This window comes from Eptatretus burgeri, chromosome 10 (assembly GCF_056783735.1).
Source record: "Eptatretus burgeri isolate ZD-2024b chromosome 10, Ebu_testis_v1, whole genome shotgun sequence".
Classification (NCBI taxonomy): domain Eukaryota; kingdom Metazoa; phylum Chordata; class Myxini; order Myxiniformes; family Myxinidae; genus Eptatretus; species Eptatretus burgeri.
In genome coordinates this window covers 19,384,878-19,397,248 of record NC_140970.1, presented here as the reverse complement: position 1 = coordinate 19,397,248, position 12,371 = coordinate 19,384,878, and the positions used below count along the sequence as shown (strand labels likewise).

The 12,371-nt window shown below is 42.7% G+C and overlaps 1 protein-coding gene across 1 annotated transcript in view; it reads left to right on the top strand.

The window, feature by feature from the left end:
• The window catches only part of LOC147018038 (E3 ubiquitin-protein ligase PDZRN3-like), a 53,337-nt gene extending 44,167 nt beyond the window's left edge, over positions 1-9,170 (top strand). The window contains exon 7 of the mRNA XM_085900069.1: positions 6,151-9,170. Within this exon, the coding sequence (XP_085756195.1) occupies positions 6,151-7,542 (1,392 nt within the window). The 3' untranslated portion in view covers positions 7,543-9,170. The remainder of the gene's footprint in view (positions 1-6,150) is intronic.
• Positions 9,171-12,371: the final 3,201 nt, after the last annotated feature.

The following is a 12,371-nucleotide window of genomic DNA, read 5'->3' as shown; positions in this document are numbered from 1 at the left end:
ATGACTTTTTCAGTCATTTTAGTTACTATTTTCTACCAGTACTTCACAAGTTCAAATCTGATCTACAAACCATTACAGTGCAGAAGCTGTCCTGAAAGTATTTCCAAAGAGATGCATTGATGGGTTTGTGCAGTTAATTGGTGTAAATACTATTTGTGACGCTGAGTTAGTACACTTACACAAATGTTCCATGATTTCTCACAGGATGTGATAGAGAGGTGATGACAATCTCATCAGATCTAGAGCTTTCTAAGAGTTGGCCGGTCACTTTTTAAAGTGCTTCTCACTTTAAGCATCTTCCAAAAATGTTCCAAACAGCATGTCTAAGGAACAAAATTTGTTTCAGTAAAACGCATTGAAGACGAATGTGTTGGTAAATTTGGTTAGGGAATTTGGTTGGGAGGGTCAAGAGGTGGTGGAGCTCGTGGCAAGGAAAGAGATGGTCATAGCTGGTTCATTCTTTCAGAAGTGAGACAGCCACAAAAATTACTTACAGGAGTGGACAGCATAAAACAGAACTAAATCTGTTGGAAGGGAGGAAGTGACAGTTGTAGAGGATCAAGGATTGTAAGGCAAAAGTGGGAGAGCATTTCACCTCCCAGCACAAGCTGGTGGTGTTTGTTTCACATGAAGAAAAGGAGGGAGGTTAAGAGCAGAGATCGGAAGGTGATTAGGTGAGGGAAGTGCAGGGACAAGGTTACTGTAGAGTACAAGGAAAGCATGAGGGCCAGGTATGAGGAACTTAGCGAAGAAGCTGAAGGTTTGGAGGAGTGGAAAAAATACAGAGGCATTTTGGGGAATTGCAGAATATTTTTGTATGGAAGGCCAGGCCAGGTATGAGAGAATGCGCCGGAGCAGCGCGACACTGCGTCCACTTTCCATCGATACTCCAAGCGCCTCTGTCTGGCCATCCCCCAGGCAGATGCCTGGTCCATCCCCATCTCCCTGAGATGCCGATCAACCTGCCACAACCACGAGGCACGTGTTTGGCCCATTGGCCTCCTTCACTCACAAAGCTCCCTCGCTGAGAGAATCTAGTGAGCAGGATCAGCGCCAGGAAAATGAGTGACATGTCCATACAGCTGCAGCTGATGCTCATGGACCTTGCAGGTAACAAATCTCATTTGAGTCTCAGCAACTGCTCATTGGACACAAAGTCTGACCAGTGATCATGAAGGATTCTCCAAAGAGACCTGTTGCTGAAGGAATTAAGTCTTTGTCTCAAATCCCTGGTCAGAGTCCAAGTATCACATCCATAAAGCAAGACTGGAAGCACCAAGGACCTGAAGACTCAGACTTTCATCCTCCTGCACAGGTACCAACAGCGCCGCACCTATGATCCAGGTAATCCATGACTCCCCAGGCCCGACCCAGACGTCTATTGCCCTCTTGCTCTCAGCCAGCACAGAAGTGAATATCACTGCCAAGGCACATGAATCTGTCCGTGACCCCAACATTCTCACTACAAACAGGTACAGACAAGATAACAGCATCCAAGATGTCATTGAAAGCCTGGATCTTACTTTTGATCCAGGAAACCCATAATCCCAGCAGCTCCAACTCCTCGTTCAGCACCTCGAGGTCCCCCAAAAGGATATCAAATCTCTGCAAAGATGACTGCATCATCTGCAAGATCAAGGTCAGAGATCTTGACATTCCTAAACAATGTACCGCAGCTTGATCTCTCTGACATCCTCCCCAGAATCCAGTCCATACAAGAGCTGAAAAGTGTTGGGGCCAGTACACACGCCTGATGAACTCCAGTAACAACTGGAAATAAGTCAGAGATGGTACCACCACATCTCACAGCACTCTCAGTACCAGAGTATAGTTCAGAGCATCAGGAAAGGGTACATTGTCAAGGGACAGAAACCAGGTGTGGTGGATTGAGGAAGTAGCGGAGGCAGTTGGTGAAAATATGGAAGTTTGGAAAAGGATAGAAAAGATCAAGAATAGAGTGAGGTATGTAGAGGGGAAAGTGGAGTTAGTTGAGATCATGAAGGAGGAGGTGCAGACAGCAGTAAAGAGGATGAAGAAGGGAAGAGCACCAGAAATTGGTGAGGTGTGTATGGAGGTGATAGTTGCTGCGGGTGAAGTCAAACTCAGTTGGATGAAGAGGTTTCTGAATGTACTGTATGTATGAGAGAGGGTTCTATTCTGGAGGATTGGAGTGCAGGGGTAATTGTGCCAATAGGGAGGTAATCCTAAGAGAGGTGGTGATTGTGACACTGAGATGGATGGGAGTGCTGGAAGCAGTCGTTAGGTTGGTTGAAGGAATGTACAAGGGAACGAAGAAAGAGAGCTTTGGTTAGTCCTGGGATGTCTGAGGAGTCCAGCATGAACATCAGTTCACTTATGTTTATCATGATTATGGAGCTGGTAAGCAAGAAGGTGAGCTTGAGGGGTAGTATGGGGAGGATGCTGTATGCGAATGATCTGGCTGGTGCCGTGGAGAGTAGACGGGAGATGCAGGAAGTACTGGGGGAGTGGAAAGAGGTATTTGAGAAACATGGGCTGAATATTAGTACGGAGAAGACTGAGGTGATGTGGGCCATGCAGCAAAGAAAAAAGAATGAATATCAGGTTAGAGAGGAAGGAAATCAGGCAGGGAAATAGGTTTGAGTATCTGGAGGGAACAGTGACCGAGGATGGTAAGTCAGAGGCAGAAGTGCGGAGGAGGATTCAGGTGGGTGAAAATGTGTGGAGGAGGGTGAAGGAAGTAATGGCAGACAGTAAAATATCAAGGAAATCGAAAGGGAAGGTTCTGATGTCATGTATGGAAATGGTGGCACTAACAGAAAGACAACAATAGAGGTTGCAGGTCTGCGAGAACAAATGGGTCACGAGGATTGCCGGAGTAAAGAGGGTGGATAGAAGGAGGATAGATGAACTGAGGGAGGAGATGGTGTGCCGATGAACTTGATGGGGAGATTGGTAACAAGCCAGGTGAAGTGTGCTGGACACTTGGTGTGAATGGAGGAAGATAGAATGGAAAATAGGGCACATAGTTTGAGGGAGCAAGGTAGGAGGAAATGAGGTAGACTGCAGTTGAGATGGGAGGATTGTGTGAGGAGGGATATCAATAATATCTATCTTGTATACCCATCTTCTCCCTGTAATATCCATCTTCTATACCCGATGTTCCCTGCCCCATCCCTCTCCCTTCCACAGACCTCCTAATGTCTCTGTTCCCCCAGTTTTGTCCTTCCCACTCCCGCCCCTATTGTCTCATGCCCTCCTTGCTGTGCATCGTGTGTTAGTTCTCATACGAGCCTCGCCAAGATATCCAAAAAAATAGAAAGAAAAAAAAAAGATGGGGCTGGTTGGAGAGTGGAGGGAGTTGGCTGAGGACAGAGGTAGGTGGAGGAGTATCATGGACAAGGTAGGGCAGAAGCTTGATACCATTGGACCTCACCCCTCATAGAGGGAAGAGAAGGAGAAGAAGAAGAAAATGTGACAATAGTCACAATAAAACGAGTAAAAGAAAAAGAAGAATATTATTTTCTCAAATAAAAGGCTCACTTGATCAGAAGTGATCCTTAAACCATTTGAATGCAAAACTTCTTGAGAATAATGCGTATTTTCATCAGGATGGCTTGTGCTTCATTTTTGGAGCTCAGTTACAGATGTTAAAGTAATCTCTGTAATCAAATGATCTCCGTGAAAGAGTGAAGGTCCAAGCAACTGTTTTGTACAACTCCGTGTTAACTTACTAATCTCATTTTATACATTTATGGTGAATATGTTTACCCAAAATAGATATTTGAAATAGGTTTGGCACAAGTAAAAAAATGAATCTAAATGCAACAGTGTTTGAAGTATATACATTAGGACAATAATAGTGGGGCAACTTAGCATAACAATTGTGCATTTTGTGAGGAAAGCACCAAATTTGGCACACTAGTAGCCTATGATATTATGAACAGATTTGGATATTGGGCCATCTCAAATTCAGCCGTTGCTGGCTGTGGCCGCCATTTTCCACTGCCATCAACAATTTTGAGATGGCCCAATATCCAAATCTGTTCATAATATCATAGGCTCCAAGTGTGCCAAATTTGGTGCTTTCCTCACAAAATGCACAATTGTTATGCTATATTTAGCTAAGTTGCCCCACTATAAGACAGCTTTTCAAATGTGAAAAGGTATTTACCAATGTGCAACCAGAGTGAGAATATTTGGGCCAATACCAAAACGAATGTGTGTGCACGATACAAAACTTTTCAAAGAATAGATGTGTGGGGCTATATTTAATTCACAATAAAAAATGATGTTGCAAACTTTGAAACTGACATATGTGTAATTTTCAATGTAGGACATGATTGCCAGAAAATGACATGCCGATGCAACAGAGGTGGTGGAGCCCAAGTTAATGAGTGCTTGGCACATTTTGTTTCTGACGGTGGGAGGCAAACTGTTGAGGGGAGTCGAAATGTTTATCCCCTTCCAAAACGTTTTATAGTCAAAATTATGACTTTCATTCCATTTGGAGAAGGAAACTCACTGCTGGGAAAAACATCTGACATTGGCTGGAAACTACATTAAAAAAGGTCATCTCTGCTGTTTCGTTGATAAAGAACCATTATTTAATATAAGCAAATATAACCCATCGCTTCACTGACAGGAATATGACACTGACAGGAAGGAGGAGGAGGGGGGAGAAAAAAGGAGAGAGGAGGGAGGGAAAGGATAGAGGAGAGTGGGGGAGAGAGGGATAGGGGTGGGAGAGAGGGATAGGGGTGGGGGAGAGAGGGATAGGGGTGGAGGAGAGAGGGATAGGGGTGGCAGAGAGAGGGATAGCAGTGGGAGAGAGAGTGATAGCGGTGGGAGAGAGAGGGATGGGGAGAGTTCAGAGGGGAAGAGGGGTGGGAGGAGAGATGAGTGTGGGGGGGGGGGAAGGGGCGGGATTCCGGCAGATGTGACATCCAGTTTAACTGCACACACATTGATGAATCACCCTTCCTGTGAAACATTGGGATGACAGTTTAATGCTGGATCGGAAGTTGGTCAGCTTAGAGCAAGCGTGCGTATTTCTTGACTCTCCAACCGTGATGTGAACAAAATGTTTCATTTTTTAAATTATTATTTGTGTTTATCTATGCCAAAGTGACAGGTTGTAAAATGAATAAAGATCATACAAAAACGGGAAACGTGGTATAAAATAAAATTGCACATTTTCAGCGAGCCAGCAACCACCCGATACACCGCAGAACAATGCGGACCAACGCAGGCGACTAGCCCCTGAACATTGTTCAAGTCAATCGATATACAGTACTCAGTGACACTGCGAATATTGTAGAGCGCTTGTGAAGTGACTTAAGCACTCTAACGAAAGAGTTGATAAGGAACGGCTCGCTTGACAAGTGATTAGCAATCGCTAAGCAGTCATATGAAACGTACACCTCCAGGAGATGTCTGAAATGTCAAATATGTCTGAATTAGACAAATTAACACTTTTTGCCAGTCAGAGCTGCCACTATAAGTCCAATGTTGGAGGTTCAATTTTGTAAGTCGGCTTAGTTTAAAAGATTCTCAGGTTAAGGTATGTGCGGAAATGAAATAAAGCAACGAACACTGGCATCTCCTGGCATTTGTAAGCATTGCAATGTATCTAGCCATTTGTCGGTTTGATGATCAGGCATTCGATAATATAATATGAGTGAGGAAAGTGAAAAAAAAACTTTATTGTTAAGAAATTGTTGCGGCCTGTTCCAAGTCAAGGCATGGTTGAAAATTGGCGAATAATTAGGCCAAACAAAGTGGCAAATTGAGACAGCAGTGAGGTAACAGTTGATACACCTCAAGGGAGAGTGAGGTGGCCGAGGATGCGCCTGATGAAGGAAAGAATTAAATAAGGCTGTTGATTGTCTTCAAAAGGGGTGTTTTATTAAACCAAAAACCCAATTTTCACTCATGCACTTCCTTGGAGTTTTCTTAGTCTGTGTGCAAAGTTTCAGGCTGCTAGGTTTCATGGTTTTGGAGTTATGGAGGAGACACGCTGACTGACTGACTGACTGACTGACTGACTGACTGATGCACACTGACATTTATTAGTATTGATTAGGGGGAGATTTTTGACTCTCCCTTTTTCTATTTGTTCATTTGTTTTAACATTGCCATGCGAAAACTCATGCTCCATTTGATGTCCAGGTTGCCCCTGTACGAAGTGTCGGATGTGGTCAGTACAATGGGCCTGTGGATGAACAGCTCTTTCAAACTGCTGAGAAAGACAGTGGTCTCGGGCGGACAGATGAGAGCTCTGAGCATGATGCAGTAACCACCAAAACTGAAGCCATGATGGAAAGACATAGTGAGGGGAAGAATGAAGCTGGTCTCATGAGTGAAGAACCTGCAGCAAGATCAAAGCAGCAGCAGGGCTGCTTGCTTGGTATGCACTGTGAGGTGCGACGGTTCAGTGTCTTTTGTGAAGGTGGAGACGGCAGTGCAAGCAGGTGCGGTAGCAGCAGCAGTGTTGACCGAGAAATTGAGCTTCTCAATGAAGAGCTCCGGCGCATCGAGCTTGAATGCCAGAGCATTGTTCGTGCCCGTGGCCTCCTATGTCCAGCTGGCCCTGAGCCCTGGCCTCCTCCATCACCACCACGATCAGTTGCTACATCACCACGCCGTAGTCCATCCCGCCAGCAATCAACACTGCCCCACATCACTGAAGGTTTAACCTGGCAAAGCCACGGTGGTGAACGACGCAATGGGCCACTAGGTGGTAGTAGCAGTGGTGGTGACACCCCCTGTATCTCACCACATCACAGTCGTGTTGCTTCAGCTGCACGAAGTCATCCAACTTTACCCAGTCATTCATTTGTTGAGGTGCCAGAGCAAGCATCACACTACCGTAGCTACATGCATTTGATACAGCAGCGTTCTGCTGTAGACTTTGCACAAAGTCAAACCAGCCTAGTTGGCCTGTGTCAAGACCGGAGGGCAATGGACAGCCTAGCGGAGTCTGCAGCTGAGGCCCAAATTGCTGCACCACAGTCATTGTCAGCACCAGCATCTCCATACGAATGGAAGGGTCGGATTCGAGGGCAAGCAGCCCGCCGACCTGTACGTGATCGTCTATTAAGACAGCGTGCATTGCGAATTCGTGAAGAGCGCAGTGGAATCACCACAGATGATGATGCGCTCAGTGAATTGAAGACGGGTCGATATTGGAGCAAGGAGGAGCGCAAGCAGCAGTTGATTCATGCACGTGAACAGAGGCGACGGCGAGAGTTCATGCTAAGAAGCAGGCTTGAATGTCTTCGAGAGGGAATGCCTGACCCCTTGCCATCTTCATCATCTACAGCCACAACTGCAATCATTGCATCTGCTGTAATCCCAACACCAACCCCCATGCCGCCAGCTGAGTCAAACCGGCTTCGCGAGCCGAACATCATTGAACTTAGCCACCGAAAAATGATGAAGAAACGGAGCAAAAAGATTTTGGACAATTGGATGACCATTCAAGAACTCCTCGCACATGGAGTAAAGTCTCCAGATGGCACCAGAGTTTACAACCCCTTGTTGTCTGTTACAACTGTCTGAGGTACTTCATTTTGGCCTTCAGGAAGAAACACTTTTTTTTCTCCTCTAACCTTTACCTTTTACCTCCTGAATTTGATGAGCGACTGGAAGCCATGATGCTTCACAATATGTTGAAAGTTGGGCACAATGGGTTGGATAGAGCTGAGACATATTGCTCTGATGAGCTGTTGCTTAAATTTAAGTGCAAGACTTTCACATAGCTGCCTGTTTCTAGCACCATATATGAAGGCCTGCTTTTGTCAAAATCCTGCAAATAATTGCTCTTACCCTGACTCATTCTTCTCAGTGGGTACTTTTCGGGAATTTGTTTGTACCGCTGTGTAAAGCGATACGTTCAAAGGATATCTTTTTCTTAACAGCGGCCCTGCCTGGCCTGGTGATATTACATGTCCAGGAATGTTCCTGGCATTTATTCTGTTGTATTATAGTTGCTTCTGTAGACCAGTAGAGGCTATGAGGGGAAAGGTCAGGGATCAGATTTGGACTTCGAGGCAGTAGATATAATGCACTATTTTCCATAAAATCTTCTTATTGTGTTTCACGGTGATTGCGGTCAGAATATGAGAAAAACGGTGCATCTTCCTTGCTTTGTGTTTCAACAAAATTTGTATCCAGTCACATTGGAGGCCTTTTGCTGGATTATCCAACACAACTAGCTTGTTAGTTGCTTGATATTAACTTGTGTAAATCTTGGGATTAAAAGGCATACAAAATTTCCTTTCTCACTAACTCTTGACATATTTTTTCTTTTTGAATCTCTTTTCAGTTTTTTTTTTCTCAAACTGATGAGGCACAAATGGAGAAACCTTCTGTCCACGATTGCTCTTTTTTGAGCATTTGAAGTCTTATCTGACCATGCATTTATGGAGGTCTGGCTGGAACAGATCTCTGTTATGTCTCAGTCGTATTTTCTTTTATCCTTTTTTTTGTGTCCCTTTCTTTCCAGATAAAAATTGTTTCTCTTGTGATTGTTCAGAAACGCCAGAACATCGTGTAAGTTTATAGGTAGTGTTGCATACTGCTAACATCGCATGTCATATCAATTCATAATTGATCCCGTTGTTGATTCAAATTTAGTTTGTCACAGACAACAGCATCCACTTCTTCAAATTTGGCTTTGGTATTTGCAAACTCAACAGGCATGAACAACTCATTTCGTCTATATTATTGCTATAACACAGATAAAATGTAGGATCAGGACACTTTATGACGATGTTCATGAGGGCCTCTCAAGTATCTGAACAGGTGTTATGAATATCGAAAAAAATAAAAGGATATGCTTGTATCATTCCTTTGCTGTTGGAGGGAAAGTAAACCTTCCCCCACCCAAAAAGAAAAGGAAAATAAGTTTTTCCTTCATTTGTATCAAAAATAAAAATAATTAAAAATATATATACATATATATATATATATATATATATATATATATATATATATATATATATATATATATATATATATTTTAAGACTTTGGTGAATAAAATTCATTCTGAGAGCTTGTGTTCCTATCTGAAATTTACAGGACCACAATCGAGCTGGATATCATAAAACAAGAGCATGAAAATTATTCACCTTTTCTTTACAAGAGGAACTTCCTTGAAAGATGCCAGAGTTCCAAACATTAGGCTACATATATATATATATATATATATATATATATATATATATATATATATATATATATATATATATATATATATATATATATATATATACCTGAGAAAATGGCCTGGAAAGTTTATTCTAGACCCCAAACCCTAATATAATGAGTTACATTGGAGAAGTATATAAAGTCAGCTTTCAATTTTTCGATCCTTTTTCATTCATAACAAATACTATTAATCTTTTTTGGATTGTCTTCTATATCATAATGTACGTTTGAAAATACTTGTTTTTTGAGCACATTACCATCAGAACTCTTCCTTCTTTTAAGTCGGTGTGAAATGCGATGCTAAATATGTAGTCTCACATCACTACTCCCGCCATTCACAGTGGGATTCAGCATCGCACGGCATGGGTTATGTAAAAAGGGCATTCCTCACAGTTTGTGGGCCATGTTAATGGCTGTCCCAACTGTGCTTGCACTCGTGATATTCACACCATAACCACACCAATATGAAACTGAGGAACACATATGACATCCATTTCGAATAAAATGGTGGCCTTCGATGGAGATGTCCTTCTTTCATATCAACAAATCAGTGCAGTACATGTTGTTTTGAATCCAACAAAATTGTCTTAACATCTAATTTCAAAAAATTGAAACCACACGTTTCACCTGCAAATATTTTGGTTTACTTTCCCTTTAAGGATTAAGAATATTGGGGGAAATGTAGTATCAATGACGAAGATGCCCTAAAACATGACCTGGTAATCTATGAAAAAAGGTTCACAAACCAGGTTTCATTAACTTGCAAAGTCGACTCTTCCACCTCCTTTGGTTCTTATTATTTTGCTTTCTCTTCTTATTCTCCTAATTTTCTTCCTTTTTCCAATACAAACAACTGTGAGGATTTTTTGATGCTGTGCATCATGTATATGTTTGACTGTGCAACAACACCCACATCATGCACAAAAGGGACTTGTATGGAAACTTATTTATGTATTTATTCTTCGGGTCATTGAAAATTTCAATTTATGTGTAAACTACTGACAACATACATGTCTTTATAATGCCAATCTTTAGTGTGGCGTGTATAAAATTAGAAAAGTTTTTTTCCCATTAGAATGTGTGTGAGGGTAAAGCAAAAGTTTTCATAGCGATAAAAATGTTTTCTGACAAAAGTGTTTGAATATTTTATTTTTTATTTCAATGGAGGTCATATTAAACAATAATTTATCGTTTTCTGTCTCATGTTTTCTTTCTCTTTCTCTTTCTCTTTCTATTTCTCTTTCTTTCTCTCTCTATACAACCAGTTTCTTTATTTGTCTGTTCCTGACTATATCTGGATGTCTTATGAAACAGTTGTCAAAAACTGCTTGTTGAATTTAGCTTTTAAAAAATATCTCTCTGTGTCTTATTTCCCCACAGCAGTTGATAATATTTTGGAGAGAATTCTCTCCCCCATCCCTTTCTTCTTATCCACAAGCAGTGAGACGAACAAACCCCTTTCTGATCACCAATTAACTCTGTTGACCTCAAAGTGCTGCACTGCTTTGCAGCTTGAAAACCAATACTCTATGACCATATCAGCCTTCTGATCCAGCCTTCTGACCCACCGGCCTCTGCCTCCAAGTCATCTCAATGATTCAGTCGCAGAAGTGACTGGTCTCATACAAACTGAAATCATATTTCTCTCAGGGTTCGTCCTGTCCTGTTACTTAAAATGAGAAGACCATATTCTGTATCCTATTCCCTTTTCATCTCATTGTTGGTGACATCGCAAACCTTTTAGACATTCCCAGGAGCAAATGGGGGAAAAAGCATCCTGCATATTTTGCTTGGCGAGTCCACTGTAAAAGTACCCCCCATACCACCTCCCCTACCCCCCACTCCCCCCCCTCATCATGCATGGCCTGGTGCTTCTTCGTCTTGTAACCTTGTGATAACCATTACCGTTTGACAAAGAATAAAGTTCACTTTTGCAACGTCTCTGCTCTGAATATATGTATATACATACAGTTTATGTACTTTAGCCACAATGTTAAAATATTTATTGTAGTTTAACCCATTACAAGTTGTTTGCACTGTTAATGTGACTTGAAAAATAAGATTTTGTTCCTCTTTATGGCTTTAATTCTTTGAGGGTAAAAGTAAAAAGTTTTTTTTAACTTTTTACTACATTCTGCTGTTTTCATGCATCGATTGGCCTGATTTCATCATGTTTTGTTTTGAGCTTCTTTCAGACTAAAGTTAAATCTTAAGTTTAAAAAGTTAAAAGTTTAAAAAAAATCAGATCAATTAGTTTGCCAAGCTTTGAAATATGAATGAGTCCACGTGACGACGGATGCACGCACACGCACGGACATGAAAATCAAGACCAAATCCATAAGCCCCGTTTCAGACGAAGTCCGATGGGGCAAATATAATCGATTTAACTGCAGTTTACACTTTCTTTAGTAGATTTCAGTTTGGTTGAGATACATTTCTGTCAGGTCAGGTTCGATCTGTGACCTGCTACAGGTACCATGTAAACCTGTACTAACCTGTTCCATGGTCGGGTTGTCGGCGACTAAACCGTCTCCCCCACCAGGTTTTCTGGTGAGGAGGGTGTTTGGATATGGACACCCAGCAGGATTAAAAACAAAACCTGTCAAAGGGCGGAGGAGCTCCTTGTGAGCCAACGGCCATCCATATCTAGTGTCCAACTGTGTCTGCGGACGTCCTCCTGCAGTTGGGTCACTTCTTATTAGGAGGTTGGTGGCAGGATTTGCACTCCGGCCACCGTAAAACCCTTCATTCCGCAAAACGCAAAAACGCAAAAAAAATCTGAAAACCCACTCCGTGGGAGTACCTCCTGTGCAGCTTCCCTTCGCAGGGCAGCTCACCGGATGACGGGATTGGGGCAAAGCCTTCGGGACCCCCAATCTTTGATAGGAGGGAAACCACGGGGTAACATCCCTGGGTCAGATTGCGGGAGAGTGTGTCGGAGTGGTGCTGAGGTGTCGTCCACCAGACGGCGGTCTCCTTGGGTTAACCTGAGGCGGTCCCTTCGGGTGGGTGCCTGGAATGTCCTATCCCTAAGAGAGGATGATCACCTGTCTCTGTTATCATCTGAGCTCAAGCGTTTGGACATCGGGATTGCAGCTCTCTCTGAGGTTCGGAGACCGGATTGCGGCGAGATAATGGTGGGTGGTTACACCTACTATTGGTCTGGTCGCTCTGATGG